Genomic DNA, 17474 nt, shown 5'->3' with positions numbered 1-17474 from the left:
AAACTACAGGAAGAGCAGAGTCCGCCCTTGTGGTCAGCGGCAGAACCTGCTCTCAAGGTGCCCTCCGTGTCGCAAAAGGGGACAAATGTCTTCCTGTGTTCTTGCTGGCCAACGTGACCTGTGAGTTTCTGGGGACGCCTGCATTCATAGTTTAATAGAATTGTATAGTTGGAAGGGGTGCCGGGGGTCATCTAGTCCAGCCCCCTGCAATGCAGGAATTGATAATTAAAAAAAAATATCATGTTATTAATATTGCTATGTTATCAGTGCTTCATGAGGGTTTTCCCCAGAGTCAGTATGGCTTAAGGAATTTATTTCCAATGGAAATTCCAAACCAACCAAAATAATTTGGGGACGGAGATGTGAGTCACTTCCCAATGAGGAGAAACTAAAAGTGTTTTGGAAGCAGGACAAAATGAGAGGTGTTTATGTAAGTCAGCACAGTGTGGGGAGGTGGGGGCTTTCTGCCTGCCTGCCCTCCTGGGAAGCCCAGAACTCAGCTCTCCCTCAGAGATGCTCCTCCCAGCATCTTTGTGTGGTTTCTTCCTGTGCGCAGGAGGAGAGTCACCGGCTGGCTGGGGGTCCCTGAGTCCCTGGGACTGGGGGTGAATTGAACCAAGGTATGCCCCCTTTGGCCACACATTCTATGCCTTGCAAAGGGGTCCTGGGGTGGGCAGCCCTTCCCTCTCCCTGTCCACTCATGTACCAGGATGAATGTTGTTGTTGCATTTATATGCATCTCACAGCTTCTGCAGGATAGGTGATTGGCTGTTAGCTCTGGGAGCCTTCCCGTCATGTGACTGGAAAGAGAAAAGGGGAGCAGCTGGTTGTGAATGGGCTTGCGGGTGTGTGTGCTCCTCCTCCTCTGTTTTCCCATGAGTGGCAATGGGTGCCAAGTGTTGGGCTGCTGGTCCTGATGGCTCTGCCCTGCCTCCAGAATCAGAGGCTGCAATGCTTCCGAACGCCCCGTTGCTGGAAGCTCTCGGCCTCCAATCCTGCAATCCTGCATCTGGTCAGTCCCTGTGAAAACAGGATGCTGAGCTCGATGGGCCACTGGTCAGATCCAGCATCCTCCTCTCCTGTTCTTCTGGTGGGGGAGGCGATGACGAGAGTCCTGATCTGGGACAGGATGTTGCAAGCTTGATAAAGATCAGCTGCAGAGAGGACCAGAGTCTGGAGAGCCTCTTTCTCCCGCCTGCCTTGGAAGATGGAGAGGGACTTCTGTGCCAGACGCAGCGACACAAAGCCCACCGTTCTCGGGGTGAGGAGCTGAGTCCTTCCCTCCCCGTCCCCGGAAGGTGTTTGGGGAGGAACGGAAGCTCTCCTCCCCAAGGTGTGTGCCTGGAGGGGAGACCTCAGAGCTCGGCCCAAGCCAGGCCCATCTGCACCCATCTTTGCTGACAGGAAGCTGCCCCACTGCCCCCCCCCGCACTGCTGTTCCTATTTCCAGGCTTCCTCTCCTCCCTCCCCCGCCTGCCTCCCCAGGGAATTCCTGAGACTCAAGTCAGAATCCAAAGAGGGGTCCTCAGAGGGACCCTGTTCAGGTCCCCCGCTCTGCCAGGGAGCTCGCTGCTTGACCCGTGACCCTCTCTTGGACTGACCCACCTGGCATGGGGGCACCCCCCTGCCCACTGCTGCAGCCATGGGGTTCTGGGAGGAGGAAGGCAAGGTGAAAAATAAATAGGGAGGCTAAGAGGAGTCAGAGGAAGAAAAGTGGGATGCCATCAGCTACACAAAGAGGCCGTGTTAGAAACTCAGATATATAATCTAGGTGTCAAATGGCTCCTTAAAGGAGGGTTATGGTTGCCAAAATGGAATATCTGGTTGTCATTTTGGGGCAAGATAGCTCTAAAGTCTTATTTTTCAAATGATGGACTAACTGATTGATTATCAGTTAAACATCTGGCTAGTTCAGATGACAACCTTGAGCAAGGTTAAGAATTTTGAGAACTTAATTTTGGTCGCAAGTGGCAGAGAGCCGGGTGCAAAATGTGCCTGGTGTCTGGCTAATTTTGAACACTGCAAAGAGGGTGTGGTGGGAATCTGGAGGAGGAGAAATTTTCTTCCTGAGGGGCCATTTGCTGAAACCATAGAATGGCAGAGCTGGGAGGGATCCGAAATGTCATCACGTCCAACTGCCTGCGATGCAGGAATCACAGATAAGGATTCCAAAGTGCAGCCCTTCTTCTCTGTAAAAATGGACATTTTGGTTGGGGTGGAAGGAGAGTGGAACTGGGATGCCTGAGAGGAAGTCCCTGTGCCTGAAGGGGGAGTTCCTTCCATGGGACATTCCTGCGACATCTTCTGAACTTGGCCAATGGTGAGGGTGTAAGGAGACAGCTGCTGTGTCCCTTGGGTGCTGGTCCCACTTGACCCCCAGGACCTGAGAAGGATGGAGGCTGGACAAGGCTCCTCCAGATCCACCGCTGAGTCCCAGGGGCTGGTGGGGCTTTGGGGGCTGGGCCTCTGACAAGGCTGTGGGAATGTTCAGGGAGGCGGGAGAGGATATATTCTTTATTAATATCCTTCCTAACTTCTGCTAGCAAGTTCCTTTACTTAGCAGAGTTTCACATTCCCCTTTTAAATGCACAGCGGATAGCTGGTTGCAGGCTTGTATAAGCCTCTCACTATTAGGTTCCTGGTGAGTTCCCTTAGATCCCTCTTAAAAGAATAAACACACCACCATATATAAAGTGTATAAAAGAAGTTTACTCACATTATCAGTTCACAGTTGGATCCCTGAAGGCAGACTTAGTTACAAAGTATATACATGTGGATCTACCCCATATGGGGGTTAATCCCAGTGACTGCAGACTGGCAGCCACTGCAGTTCACACGACAAAAGGAAGACGGAAAAGAGGGAGGTTTTGCTTTTGTTACCTGCACAGGTAAGGTCACACCTACCTCTAGTCATATGCAAAAGGAAGTATGTCCCAGCCCAGGAGGAAACAGGAAGTTCCGACTGGCTGGACCAAACACCCCCTTGCATGTCCACTCTAGGAAAACAAAGAATGTTGTACTTGACTGCTACGTATGTAGCACATCCCACAAAGGCTGGTGGCGGCTGTGATGAGAGTGTCCATCTGCCTCCTGGCTGGGCCTGGTATCTGCCTCTGCTTGTGGGCCTGCAGATCCTGCCTTCAATCCCACCCACGCCCTGTTTCCTTTCTCTCTGTCCCCCCATGGCAGAAGAACCTTGTGGCCGGATGCTTCCACGACGGGCTCCTCCTCTACGCCATGGCCCTGAACGAGACGCTGCAAGAGGGCGGCACCAAGCGCAACACCAGCCGCATCCTGGAGAAGATGAAAGGGCGCAAGTTCCAGGGTAACTGGGCGCTGGAGGCCGGCGGGGCAGGGGGGGCCTGTGGGAGGCAGCTGGCAGGTGGCCTGCGCCAGGACGAGGCAGGCAGGGGCGGGCTCTCACGCTCGGAATGGATCCCCAGAGCATGAAGGTTCAGGGTGGCAGGAGAGGATATATTGTTTATTAATATCCTTCCTAACTTGCGCTAGCAAGTTCCTTCACTTAGCAGAGCGCATTCCCCTTTACACAGCAAAAAGCTAGTTGCACACTCATGTGAGTTCCTTAAGACAATATGCAATTCAGTCTGGCTTGTCCAGATTGAAATGTGTCCTAATATTTTCCTGGTAAGACCCCTTGAATCCCTCCTGAAAGAATAAAGACACCCCAGTCTTATTCATAAGCAACAAAAAGAAAGTTTACTCTTGATCAGGCAGAGGACAGTGTGATCCCTGAAGACAAGCTTAAGGCTTAAAGTTACATACAAACAGGTTTACCCCCTAAGGGAGATTTACCTAGTGACTGCAGGTAGCAGTCCAGCAGTTCACAGGACAAAAAGAGGAAACAGGGAGGTGTGCTGCATGACTCGTCCTTTTGTTACCTGGACAGGTAAGGTCACGCCCCCCTTCTATCACATGCAAAAGGAAGGATGCTCCAGCCAGGAGGAAGAGGAAGTTTCAACTGGCTGGACCAAACATTCCCTTACATGTCTCCTCTAGCATTACAAGGAATGTTGTACTTGACTGCTCCCAGTGGATTACATCCCACAGATGACAAGGCAGGAGGCCATCTCTTCCTCCTCCTCCTCCTCCCCCTCCTCCTCCTCCTCCTCCTCCTCCTCCTCGATGTGACATGAGCAGCAATGGGGGTCAAGTAAGGCGACTCTGCTCTGCCTCCATGATCAGAGGCCACCGTGCTTCTGAACACCAGTTCCTGGAAACCACAGGAATGGAAGCGTAGAACGGTAGAGCTGAAGGGGACCCCAAGGGTCATTTAGTCTAACCCCATGCAATGCAGGGATCACAAAGGAAGCCTCCTTGTCAGATGGCCATTCAGCCTCTGCTTGGAAACCTCCAAGAAAGGAAAGGAGCCTTACACTCTTATTGTGAAAACAAAAAAAATTCCTTCCAGTAGCACCTTAAAGACCAACTAATTTAGTTCTTGGTATGAGCTTTCGTGTGCATGCACACTTCTTCAGATACACTGAAACAGAAGTTGTCAGATCCTTCCTTCAGCAACTTCTGTTTCAGTGTATCTGAAGAAGTGTGCATGCACACGAAAGCTCATACCAAGAACTAACTTAGTTGGTCTTTAAGGTGCTACTGGAAGGAATTTGTTTTGTTTTGACTATGGCAGACCAACACGGCTACCTATCTGTAACTCTTATTGTGGTAAGAAAATAGATCACCGTGACCCATGTGTGAAGGGGAAATTTTAAGAAACCAGCTGGATACCTGGATTCAAAACGTGGGGCTTTACACACTTTCCAGTGTGTTACCCACAAATTCCAAGGTCTGATTCATGATTATTCCAGGCAGCAACAAGAAGAACACAGGTAGAAAAGTCTTGGGTAAAAAATACAGATAAAAAATACAGATTAAAAAATACAGATAAAATACAGATAAAATATACATGCTCTAAGCTTGGAGCACTAGGTTACATGGCGAGAAGAGAATGTGAGGAACAGGAAGAGAAGGCTTCACTTCCTCTCTCTCCAGTGAAAAGGGGGCGTGCCCCACCTGAGTCTAGGAACGCAGCTCTGTGATCTTAACCCTTTTCTGCACTAGTTAGCACTTGTGCATACTTGTGTTTGACTGCCCCCCCCATACGTATAGCCTTCTCTCTTTCCTGCCCACAGGGGTCACTGGGACAGTCAGCATGGATGACAACAACGACCGTGACACAGACTTCAACCTGTGGGCCATGGCAGACGTGGAGAGTGGCAAATTCCAGGTGTGAGCGGGAGCAAACAAGCAGTGTGGAGAGAGTGACCCCGGAGTGGGTCGGGGATGGAGGGCGAACCAAACAGGCGCCAGGGAGGAGAAGGGCTGGATCTGGTCCTCAGTTTGGAATGCCTGCCCTTGGGCTGCCCCAGGGCGAGGCAGGGACCCTCTGCCCTCGTGAGCCAAACTATTCCCCCTCTCCCCACAGGTAGTGGGGCACTATGTGGGAGCAGAGAAGCAGATGAACTGGCTGGGAGCCATCCCCTGGGTGAAGGGGGCACCGCCGCTGGACAACCCCCCCTGCTTTGACATGGACGACCCCTCCTGTGACAAAAGTGGGTGCATCTGGTCCCCCGAGGGCTGGCCCTCCACCTCATTGCACCCCAAGCCTGAGGGTGGGGGGCGGCCACCTCTCACCTTCCTTTGCTGCCCCTTTTGCCACCCCCCAGATAGGCAGCATTGCCCCTCCCCCCTATGTTTCAGCGAGTCCAGCTGGCCAAAGCGGATCTCCCTCCTGAGGCAATTCTGGCCAGGTATGCCAGGATCTTCCCCCCTGGTGCCACTCTGCCACTGTCCTTCCAGGTCCCCTCAACACGCTGGCCATTGTGGCGCTGGGCGCGGGACTCACCTTCCTCATGTTTGGCGTCTCCAGCTTCCTGATCTTCAGGTGAGTGAGCCCCAGGTGAGAGTCTCCTGGGCCAGGCACCTGGGAAGGTGGGCGGTGGGAACGAGGGAAACCCAAGGTGCTCAGGAGGAGCGCAGTCTGCTGTCAAGGGGCGACAAGGACCCCCCTCCCGACAGGTGGGGCTCAAGTACCACGGCTTGGTTCTCTGCCCACCTGGCTTAGCTCAGATGCTTTGGCTCAGCCGAGTGTTTCCACTGCCCGCCCCTCACATTCTGGAGCTGCCACAAGTGGGGAGGAGAATTAGAGCCCCCGAGTGATTCTGTGAATCGCACTTGAGCCCTTGCAGCTGCTCAGGACTCTAAACATTGCTCGGCTGATGCCAGCTGGCTCAGTAGCTCTGGACCTGCTCTGGGCAAGGGTTGCCCCCCACCCCACCCCGTGACCTTCTCCAAGGACAAGCGGTCTCTCCTTCCCAGCCCTCAGTGTATGCCTGGCCTGACCGACTGGTCCACTCCAATACCCTGCCAGTCCCGGAACATGTGAAAGGATGGCAGAGCACAGAGGGATTCGGAGCATGTACAGAGTGCTTTCAAAATGGCCACTGTGGAACCACAGTCAGGCCTCAGGAACACACCTTCGTTTCTTCCGTGAGTCATTCCAACCCAGCCTCACACCTGGGACTCCAGAGCAGACAGCAGGACTGTGGGAGACTGAGTGAGGATTAAATCTGTAGATTAAAATTTAAACCACCCGCCCCACGTATGTGGGAGAAAGACAAAAAGCAGAAGCACTTCCATGTTTGGCAACTTATTGAATCTTAGGAATTGGTTAGTGATACCTTTTCATTGTGTTCTGCTGACCTTCCCCCCTTTTGCAGAGAATGAACCACGTTTCTAGTAAGATAAGCCAAAAAGGTTTACTTACGTTTCGACGCAGGCAGCAAATACAGCAATGTAGTAGGCAGAAAAATACTTCTAAGTTACAGTAAAGTAAAAGTTGGTAGTGTCAAAATAGGGTGTGTTTGTCTGGAGCTCCCAGACACACGTCTGCTTAGCTTGGTGGGAAGACAGAGTCTCCTCAGAGGCAGAAGGAAGTGCAAGGGACTATCTCCTTTGTTCCAGTATTCCTGACCAGAGGAGGCAAAGGAAGCGGCCACACACACAGGGCAGTTTAGTAACTCTATGTGTACTAACCCTGTGCTTTAGCAAAACCTGCCTTTGTGATTTGGCTACAAAGCCTTTGAGTGGTTGTTAGCCTTAGCAGAGCCTCCGTGTTGAAAGGCAGTCTACCTCTGAGTAGGAGAGACAAGACGTGTGTGCGGCAGCGGCCTGGTGGGCTTCCTGAAAGAGGCCTTTTGGGGTGGGGTGGGGCTCCTTTGAGGGGAAAAGGGAGGCTGGATTTGCAGTGGGCGGGGCTCACCTTGGTCTGACTCCTCCCCCTTCCTCCCCAGGAAACTGATGCTGGAGAAGGAGCTGGCCAGCATGCTGTGGCGGATCCGCTGGGATGAGCTCCAGTTCGGGAGCTCAGAGCGCTACTACAAGGGGGCTGGGAGCCGCCTCACTCTCTCCCTGGTGGGTCCCGTTGGAGCCCCATGGTCTTCCCAGAGACCCCCCCCCTGCCATGGGGCCCTCCAAGCCCCCCCTTCTCTTCCTTCCTCTCCAGCAGCCATCTCCCCCCTCCCACCCTCCCGCTCTGGCCTGGGCAGCTGCCCAGCTTTTGCCATTCAGGCAGGTGACTCTCTGTCTCCTCTCCCCCATCCCAAGCGTGGCTCCAGTTACGGCTCCCTGATGACAGCACATGGCAAATACCAGATTTTTGCCAACACTGGGCTCTTCAAGGTGAGTGCCTTGCTTTTCGGCCCTCCTTCCTATCTATTGGGGGCTCAAGTTGTGGGGTGCGGTGAAGTGGGGGTGCCACCCCTCCCCCTTTCTCCCTCTGACCCCTCTTCTTCTCGGCCAGGGGAACGTCGTGGCCATCAAGCACGTAAACAAGAAGAGGATTGAGCTGACCCGCCAGGTCCTCTTTGAACTGAAACATGTAGGTACCTGCCATGGGGTGGGGATGGGGGGAGAAGCCAAGCTGGGGTGGGGTGACTTGGGGGGCCTAGCCTGGCTCCAGCAGGTGTTGAGCCCAGAACCACACTGGGAACATGTTTGTTGCCTGGGCTGCCACTGCCGCTTTTGGACCAAGCTGTCTTTAAGCATAAGAACAGAATCACAGAATCATAGCGTTAGAAGGGACCCAGGGGTCATCCATCCCACCCCCCTCCAGGGCAGGAATCTCAACTCAAGCATCCAAGACAGATGGTCACCCAACCTCCACTTTAAAAGCTCCAATGAAGGAGAGGCCCACAACCTCCCGAGGGAGTCGTGCTGGGTGAGGCCAATGGCCCACCTGCTTCAGCATCCTCTTCTCCCCCATACGGACCGAGCAATCGAGATAGACTGCCTCTGGGTCTGGAGATTCCATAAGAGACCACAAAGAGCCAAAGGGGGCCCATCTGGTCCAGCCTCCCAGTGGCCAACCAGATGCCTCCAATGGGAAACCCTCCAGGAGGACCTGGGCACAAGAGCAGCCCTCCCCTTCCCTTGGTTTCCGGCAACTGGAATTCAGAAACATTCAGAGGCCGACCACAGCCATCCTGGCTCAGAGCCATTGATCTCTCTCTCCCCGAAGGAATTTGTCAAATCCCTGTTTAAAGCCCTCTTGGTTGGTAGTGCCAGATGGACGTAGAAGCTAAGCAAGCTATAGCTTAGGGCCCCATTCTCTTGGGGGCCCCCCAAAAATGTAAAGGAAAATACCTGGATGCACTTTGATAAAATACATATTTTGTTATGTGCAAATGGTTTTAGATACCTATTGGGTCCAAAAAACAGCAACAATTTGTTGTTGACAAAGGACATCTGGACATAGATAGGACCCCATTAGCTTCAGCAGCTTAAAGGTAAAGGTAAAGGGACCCCAACCATTAGGTCCAGTCGTGGCCGACTCTGGGGTTGTGGCACTCATCTCGCTTTATTGGCCGAGGGAGCCGGCGTACAGCTTCCGGGTCATGTGGCCAGCAGGACTAAGCTGCTTCTGGCAAACCAGAGCAGCGCACAGAAACGCCATTTACCTTCCCGGGAGCGGTACCTATTGATCTACTTGCACTTTGACGTGCTTTCAAACTGCTAGGTTGGTAGGAGCTGGGACCGAGCAACGGGAGCTCACCCCGTCGCAGGGATTCGAACCACTGACCATCTGATTGGCAAGTCCTAGGCTCTGTGGTTTAACCCACAGCGCCACCCACGTCCCTCTTCAGCAGCTTAGGGCCTCATCAAACCTAAATCCGGCCCTGGTAGCCATCACTGCCTCCTGCAGGGGAGAGTTCCACAGTTTAGCAATGCAGCCCTCCCCTCCTTATATGTGTGCCTGTGGGCAGATGGAGGAGGGAAGGATGGCACCAGGAGACAGGATAGAGGCATGGGCCACATAAACCAGCCTTTGCCAACCTGGTACACTCCTTCGTGGCCATTCTGGGGGCTCTTGGCCGACAGATTTTCTGCCTGTCTCTGCCCATCTGCAGATGCGGGACGTGCAGTTCAACCACTTGACGCGCTTCATCGGGGCCTGCATTGACCCGCCCAACATCTGCATTGTGACTGAGTATTGCCCCCGGGGCAGCTTGCAGGTAAGGAAGCACCTGGGCACAGGTGTGTGTCTGTTCCCTGCATGGCTGCAGCCGGGGAAAGAGAGGGAGGTCACGATGAGCATTGGCTGCTGTGCCTCTGGCCACCTCCTGGGGGGTTGCTGTGGGAGGGGCTGTTTTCAGGCGGGGGCAAGACCTAACTGCCGCTCTGCTTCATCTCCCCTCCCTCCGCCCCCGACAGGACGTCCTGGAGAACGAGAGCATCAACCTGGACTGGATGTTTCGCTATTCGCTCATCAATGACATTGTCAAGGTGGGGGGCTCGGCAAGAGGGAGCCCCACAACCAGGCTTGGCAGGGGAAACGCAGCTGCCCTCTGAAAAGAGAGGAGCCCCCCAGAGCATGAAAAGGGACAGACTGGGCAAATAGCCTCTTGGCTGGGGGCTCCAGCCGCTGCCAGGAAGGCACCCCACAGTGGGGCCTCTCTGCCCTCCAGCTCCTTCCTGGCCAGCGGTGCCAGTAACTCCCAAGACTTTCCTTGGTTTGGGTCCCTCTGCTAAAACCTTCTCCTCTAAGTCCCGCCCCCACAGGCTCGATCATTGCAGGAGCTGCCACTCACCCAATCACCTGTGTGGGTCATGGGGCCTGCCTTGGCCTTGCGCCGCCTGCCTTGGGAGTGGGTGCCCCTTGTTGCTTTGGCTCCTCCTGCAGGGCCTTCTCAGCAGCCTCCCCCTCTCTGCCTGACACAGGGCATGGCTTTCCTGCACAACAGCATCATTGGCTACCATGGGAGTCTCAAGTCGTCCAACTGCGTGGTGGACAGTCGCTTCGTTCTCAAGATCACGGATTATGGCCTGGCTAGTTTCCGGCAGAGCAGTGAGAGCGAAGGCAACCATGCCCTGTATGCCAGTGAGTGTCCTTCCCACCCTGGCGGCAGGACGTGCCATCTCCTGCCTTGCCCCTTTTCCTCCAGACCAGCGAGGGCCTTCTCTGCTGCCCTCTCTGGGCTCAGCGAGTGCCCACGCAGCCAGGTTGAGGGGTGCCCACCTCCACTACTTGGGCTGGTGTTTGTCATTGGGAGCAGAGGTGTGAGCCCCTGGCCTCCTGACCCCACTCCTCCTTCCCTTGATTTTCCCCCTACCCCCCAGAGAAGCTGTGGACAGCCCCAGAGCTGCTGCAAAAGGGTCCTCTGGTCCTCTCCCCACTGGCCATGCAGAAGGCCGACGTCTACAGCTTTGGGATCATCCTTCAGGAGATTGCGCTGCGCAATGGAGCCTTCTACATCGAGGGCATGGACCTCAGCCCCAAGGGTGAGGGAAGAGGGAGAAGGCGAGCCCCACCCCTGGTCCCTTGGGGGGGCGGTGGCAGAGGTGGTGATGACAACCACCACGGGGTCCTTGGGTGTTGTCTCAGGAGACCCCCTCACAAAGTTGGCCACCCTTGGCCCACAGCCCATCCTGGGGGTGGGGGCAGGTCCTACCTGGGAGGGGTGCTTCACCTGCCACACCTCAGCACCCACCAGGTATCATGCGTGGCACTTGTCCCAGCAGCCAGGGAGAAAGCCTTCCTGATCTGGGTGGGGGGTCCTCCCCTCGCCCCACCAGGCCTAGTGTTTAGAGGGGACAATGCGCACAGCTCCGCCAATCGCAGGGGAGACACGACTGGCGCTTATGCTGGAAGCACACGCACGTTTCTGGGTGAGCAAAAGAGGATGGGGGCAAGCACTGGCGACCTCTTCTGGGTGTGTCCCGAGCCCCCTGCAAAGCCCCCCTTGCTCCACCTGCCTGCTCTTCAGGTCTCCCCACAGGCTCCCTTGGGCTGTGGCCGCCTTCGCATCCCGGATCAGAGCCTTTGGCCTCGGGAGGAGGAAGGAGCACGTGCAGCTCCTGTTTGTGGCCTGGCGTCCCCGACCGGTGTCACTTGATGGTGATCACGTCTGTCGCCGCTGCTGCTGACCACCCAGGGTGACCCCTCCCCCGTTTTGTCTCCCCCGCATCTCCCTCCGACACCCGCAGGGTGCTCATCACGCCCACATCCTCATTGTCTCCGTGGCCCAGTCACACATTCCGCCCCCCTCACCCGCCCCATAACAGCCTCCCACCGGCCAGCCGTGGCCCCACCCCCTCCGCCCGGCCTGCGCATTCACTCCCCCCACTCGCCCTCCCCACCCCGCAGAGATCGTGCAGAAGGTGCGCAACAGCCAGAGGCCCCACTTCCGCCCCACGGTGGACTTGCGGCTGCACAGCGAGGAGCTGGCCCTCCTGATGGAGCGCTGCTGGGCGCAGGATCTGACCGAGCGGCCGGACTTTGCCCAGATCAAGATCTTCATCCGGAGGTTCAACAAGTGGGTGCTGGACACATTTTTGTTATGGGGGGCAGGCCTTTTGTTGGGGGAGGGCAGAACCCCCGTTAGCTATGTACCGTTCTTTTCTGTGTAGAAGACTAAGGTGTTTTTTTCTTTTTTCAAATAATTTTTATCAATTTTTCATGAATAACATTGCAATTAATAACATTGCAATTAATGCCACATCATCTCCGGCTGGTCCGGAGATGTTCCAGCCTTTTCTCTGTTGCTTATTCCCAGTATCACAATTCCCCTCCTTATCATCGCAGTCCCTGGTATAGGACCTTACCATCATGATTAATTAATCCATATTATGTTGGCATGCAAGTGGAAATATTCTTCTTGTTATTGTTCTTCAATTGTTTTTCCGCGCAATCCCCCACTGGAAGGATTTTTTCTTTAAAAGTTATGTTAAAAATTGGGGGTCGTCTTATACACAGATAGTGTATCCCCCCATTTTCTTAATTTGGAGTCCCCCCCCCCGAAAAGGGGGCGTCTTATACATGGAAAAATACGGTATTCGTATTGATTTTTATTGATGGGGAGGGTGTGAGAGCAAATCTCGGGGGAAGGGAGGCAGGTTCTGCTGCTGCAGCAGAGTCCTATCCTGGGCACCTCCAGGAGCATCAGCCCATGTGGGTGGGGGGAGACCACCCCAATGCTGGAGGAGCCACCCCCCACCCCGATGTGCCTGTGAAGGAGCCCCTGCCCCCCTCACCCGCACTTCCTGCCGCAGGGAAGGGAGCGCCAGCATCCTGGACAACCTGCTCTCTCGCATGGAGCAGTACGCCAACAACCTGGAGAAGCTGGTGGAGGAGCGCACCCAGGCCTACCTGGAGGAGAAGCGCAAGGCCGAGAACCTGCTCTACCAGATCCTCCCCCAGTGAGTCGCTGGGGTGGGTGGGGGGCCCTGGTGGGGGTGGGGGTGGAACGCGGACCCAGCCAGGCAGGCAGAGGTGGCGCCAGGCAAGTGCCAATTCATAGGTATAGATGCTGGATTAGTAAGCCAAGCAGATCTCTATCCAAATCCCCCAAAATAAATCCCTTGGCTAACTGGCACCTTGCCCGCCCGCCCCACTTCCCTTTTCCATTCAGTCCCCCCCCATATTACTTAAATTTCCCTAATCAACTGAATTCCGCCACCCCCCCCCCAATCCGTTACCTTTCAAAGCTGGCCATCTTACACTATTCCTCCAAAATATCCTACCCGGTAACCCAGGCTATAAGGGACATGGGTGGCGCTGTGGGTTAAACCACAGAGCCTAGGACTTGCCAATCAGAAGGTCGGCGGTTCGAATCCCCACGACGGGGTGAGCTCCCGTTGCTCAGTCCCTGCTCCTGCCAACCTAGCAGTTCGAAAGCACATCAGAGTGCAAGTAGATAAATAGGTACCTCTCTGGTGGGAAGGTAAATGGCGTTTCCATGCACTGCTCTGGTTTGACAGAAAGCGGCTTAGTCATGCTGGCCACATGACCCGGAAGCTGTCTGCGGACAAATGTCAGCTCCCTCGGCCAATAAAGCGAGATGAGCGCCGCAACCCCAGAGTCGGTCACGACTGGACCTAATGGTCAGGGGTCCCTTTACCTTTACCTTTAACCCAGGCTGCCCCCACCCAATTCAGTGGGGAGATCAGGGGCCACCTTGAAGCTGGGTACTTGCCTTCGCCCGCCTGCCTGCTGCACTGAGGGAGATGCCCACCCCAGAGGCCCATCCTCACCTGCCCACACAGTAATGGGTGCGCAGGGGTTGGGGGGTCGTCCAGCGGCTCAGTGATTCACTTTGCGTACCCTCCCCCCCACAGCTCGGTGGCCGAGCAGCTCAAGCGTGGGGAGACGGTCCAGGCCGAAGCTTTTGACTGCGTCACCATCTACTTCAGCGACATCGTGGGCTTCACCTCCCTGTCAGCCGAAAGCACCCCTATGCAGGTAGCGGGGGCAAGGGAGGCTGGGTTGGGGGGCCCTTGTCCCTGTCCCACTGGGCTGGCTGAGGGGGGGTGAGCTTGACCCCGCCCACATACCCTGGCCATGCCCCCTCCCAGCAGCAGAGGGAGGCGGTTGGTGTCAGGGGATTGTAGGGCTGGAAGGGGGGGTCAAGGGTCATCCAGCACCCCCCCCCGAAATGCCAGAGGGCACACCTGGCTTTGACACCTTTGCAGTCCTGTCTTCAGCTTCAGTTAGGGTACCACACTGCTGCGGCAGGTGTCAGGAGTTCATCCTACACTCGAGTAGGACCCTGGCAGAGACACATTCCCAACTGGCATGTTCCCTCTCTCCTGGTCGATCGTTCCGGAGCTTCAAAAGCTTTCTTCTGCCCAAACATCACAGCGACCGATGCCAACAGACACCGGCACACTTAGGGATCCGCAGAGTCTTCGCAGTTTGCGTAACAGACCTCTGCAACTCAGCATTTTGGCTAATCGACTTTATTTTCATATAAACATACACGGAGCACTGCAACATGGCTCCCTCTCTCTCTAGCATCAGACAGCAAAGAGAGAAAGAACAAAGGACAATAGTCCCACTTCACGGAACACGGGAACACAAACATCCTGTCTCCATCACTTCCCACTCTGTGGTGTCAGAACATATACCTTCATGGGATGGACAACAATCCCATGACTGCACACATAGAGCAGGAATTCTAACAGCAGGAAGGAAAATGATGTTTCCATGAGCTCTGGCTTCCAACACGGTGTCTTGTTGAGCCAGAAGCGGTTTAGTCCTGCTGGCCATGTGACCCGGAAAGCTGTCTGTGGACAAACGCCACAGGCTCCCTGAAAAGCGAGATGAGCGCTGCAACTCCAGTCACCTTTGACTGGACTCAACCATCCAGGGGTCCTTTTCCTTTTACCTTCACCACATGTTGCCTCCCTTGGATCAGGTGCAAAGGGGAAATGCCTCGGAAGGTGGAGGACCCTCCTTCAAGAGAGTTTGGGTGGGCACCTGCCAGGGATTCTTCAGCTGTGAGTCCTGGGGGGTTAGGCTAGAGGACCTCTGGGGTCCCTTCCAGCCCTAAATTGATTTTTGAATTCTGAATGTATTGTTATTCATGTTTTATGCTGTATATTATGCTGTTTTTTGTTGCATCAATTAAGTGTTTTAAATTTGTTGTTAGCCGCCCTGAGCCCGGTTTTTTGAACCGGGAAGGGCAGGGTATAAATAATAATAATAATAATATTATTTTAATTATTATTATTATTATTACAATTCTATGACTCTAAGCAAAGCACATTGGGGACTCCGTAGTGAAAATCCCCAGGTGGCCCTTTAGCGATGTCTGTGTCCCCCTCCTGGTGCTTTCACTTAACCTCTTCTGTCTCCCCCTGGAAGCTCACCCCCCAGGCTCCCTTGGCAACTCTGCCCTTTCTGCCCCCCATCTCTTCATTCTCCCCCAAGATCCTCCTCTGCCCCACTGCCTTGGCTCCCCCCAACTTACCTGAGTGTCTCCCTCCCCAGGTGGTGACCCTCCTCAACGACCTCTACACCTGCTTCGATGCCATCATTGATAACTTCGACGTCTACAAGGTGGGTGAGAAACGTGCCTGTGGGTCCCGGCTGTTGGACCCAAAGCTGTCCCTCAGCCCCCAAACTAGAGCCAGGATTGGACCGTATAGCTGTAGGGAAGAGGGCCCCCCTCCCCACTTCTGGCCTGACAGGCTCACCCCGCAGGTGGAGACGATTGGCGACGCCTACATGGTGGTGTCGGGGCTGCCGGTCCGGAATGGAAAGCTGCATGCCCACGAGATCGTCCGCATGGCGCTGGCTCTCCTCGAGGCCGTCAAGACCTTTCGCATCCGGCACCGGCCCAACGAGCAGCTGCGCCTTCGCGTTGGCATCCACTCGGGTGAGTCCTGGCACAGCGGGGGCACCTGCAGCAGGTCCTTCACCGGAGGAGTTTGAGCAGAGGTCGGGGCGGGGGGGGGGCTGTCTGTCAGGGACGCTTGCCGTTCCTGCATTGAAGAGGGTTGGTCTAGATGACCCCCAGGGGTCCCTTTGAACGCTACGATTCTAAGCCGCCGCCTCCCTTTGCCTGCCTGCAGGGCCTGTGTGCGCAGGTGTGGTGGGCCTCAAGATGCCCCGCTACTGCCTCTTTGGGGACACCGTCAACACAGCGTCGCGCATGGAGTCCAGCGGCGAGGGTGAGCCCCCTCTCCCCACCCTGCCCCCAACCTTGTTGAAGTGTCTGCTGCACAGCATTGCAGGGGGTGGACTAGAGGGCCTTTGGGAGCCCCCCAACTGCCGTTCTACGATTCCCCCACAACTGGTGTCCCTCCTCCCTCCCTCCAGCCCAATGTGGATGCTGGCTGCCCCATACCTGTCTCTTCTGGCCCCGTTTTGGGAAGGAGGGGAGGAAGGAGGGGGGTCCCGCTGGCCCTGACCCCCCTGACCCCCCCTTGTGTCTTCCAGCCTTGAAGATCCATGTCTCCAGCACCACCAAGGAGAACCTGGACGAGTTTGGCTGCTTTGAGCTGGAGCTGAGGGGGGATGTGGAGATGAAGGTGGGGGTCTCTATCCTCCCTGGTTGGGTGGGTGGGAGGGAGGGAGGGAGGGGAAGCTGTGTGGCAGCCCCCACCCCACCAGGCAGCCCCCCCCCCGACCCCTGGCTCCTCCACTGGGGAGGAAAAGGTCGCTGTTCCTGGTCCTCCTGCCCTGGACCTTTGGGAGAGTTGTGACAAGATGCTGGAAGCCACGACCCCCTCGGTTTCTGCTGGGGGAGGGGCACGGGTGGTTTTTTTTGGGGGGGCGACCTGTCCCAGGGCTGAGCCTCTTCTTCCCCCCAGGGGAAGGGCAAGCTGCGCACCTATTGGCTGCTGGGCGAGAAGAAGAAGAACGTGGTCATCTGATGTGGCTCCTCCCCCTCCTGTGACTCCTCCCACTTACGGGTACCGGGCAGCAGGCTCCTCCCACCGCCAAGAGCCATCGAAACTCCCCTTTGCCTTGGAGCAAGAAGGCCCCCCCACCCCAGTCATGAGAGACAGGCGGGCTGACCGAGAGAAGGAAGCGCTTGGAGCCATAACGTCCCCTGGCCATGAGAGGAAAGCGAGAGAGAGAGGAAGAAGATGGGGCAGGAGGGGCAGGATGAGAGGGCCCTCCCCCCCGGGGAATGTGCCCAGGGCTGGGTCTTGCCACCTCCTCCATCCCTTGCCCCGCCCAGACCAAGATGCGCCAGCAAGGAGGCCCCAGGAGCCCACGGAGAGGCAGCGCACCTCTCGGAGCACGGATCACCCCAGGCCGCTTGTGCTCCCCACGCCCAGCCGGGGGGGGGGGCTGGCTGGTTCCTGACCCCCCCCCTTGCAGGTGGGATCCTGCGCCACAACTCAGCCGGCTGAGCCAACCCAGAGCGCCGCTGTTCCTCCCCCCTCCCTCCGGGTGTAAATATAGTGCAAAGTATTTTGTCGAAATACAGACTTTTTAACCTGGGGCAGCCTTTGCGATTTGTCCGGGGCAGAGCAGGGGGCCGGTGGAGGTCAGAATGTGCCTGGGGGGGGGCAGCCCTCCCTGCTCTCCTTCTCCTGGCTCCGCTGCTAGATCCAAAATGGAGAGACACACTTTGCCTGTCCAGGAGCTCCTCAAATCCTGTGCCCCCCCCCCAGCCAGGGGGCTTCAAGGGGAGAAAAAGACCCAAGCAGCAGCACCC

At 55.9% G+C, this 17474-nt stretch overlaps 1 protein-coding gene across 1 annotated transcript in view; it reads left to right on the top strand.

Annotated features, from left to right (window-relative positions):
- The window catches only part of NPR2 (natriuretic peptide receptor 2), a 34671-nt gene extending 17414 nt beyond the window's left edge, over positions 1 to 17257 (top strand). Inside the window, exons 4-22 of the mRNA XM_028748189.2 lie at positions 3190 to 3325; positions 5157 to 5251; positions 5450 to 5576; positions 5824 to 5908; positions 7317 to 7437; positions 7630 to 7704; positions 7826 to 7903; positions 9432 to 9536; positions 9736 to 9807; positions 10243 to 10402; positions 10642 to 10803; positions 11669 to 11837; positions 12574 to 12720; positions 13639 to 13762; positions 15293 to 15361; positions 15506 to 15680; positions 15877 to 15975; positions 16244 to 16335; positions 16618 to 17257. Of these exons, the coding sequence (XP_028604022.1) occupies positions 3190 to 3325; positions 5157 to 5251; positions 5450 to 5576; positions 5824 to 5908; positions 7317 to 7437; positions 7630 to 7704; positions 7826 to 7903; positions 9432 to 9536; positions 9736 to 9807; positions 10243 to 10402; positions 10642 to 10803; positions 11669 to 11837; positions 12574 to 12720; positions 13639 to 13762; positions 15293 to 15361; positions 15506 to 15680; positions 15877 to 15975; positions 16244 to 16335; positions 16618 to 16680 (2154 nt within the window). The 3' untranslated portion in view covers positions 16681 to 17257. The remainder of the gene's footprint in view (positions 1 to 3189; positions 3326 to 5156; positions 5252 to 5449; positions 5577 to 5823; positions 5909 to 7316; positions 7438 to 7629; positions 7705 to 7825; positions 7904 to 9431; positions 9537 to 9735; positions 9808 to 10242; positions 10403 to 10641; positions 10804 to 11668; positions 11838 to 12573; positions 12721 to 13638; positions 13763 to 15292; positions 15362 to 15505; positions 15681 to 15876; positions 15976 to 16243; positions 16336 to 16617) is intronic.
- Positions 17258 to 17474: the final 217 nt, after the last annotated feature.

This window comes from Podarcis muralis, chromosome 11 (genome assembly GCF_964188315.1).
Source record: "Podarcis muralis chromosome 11, rPodMur119.hap1.1, whole genome shotgun sequence".
Taxonomy (NCBI): domain Eukaryota; kingdom Metazoa; phylum Chordata; class Lepidosauria; order Squamata; family Lacertidae; genus Podarcis; species Podarcis muralis.
This window is presented reverse-complemented; position numbering and strand designations above follow the sequence as displayed.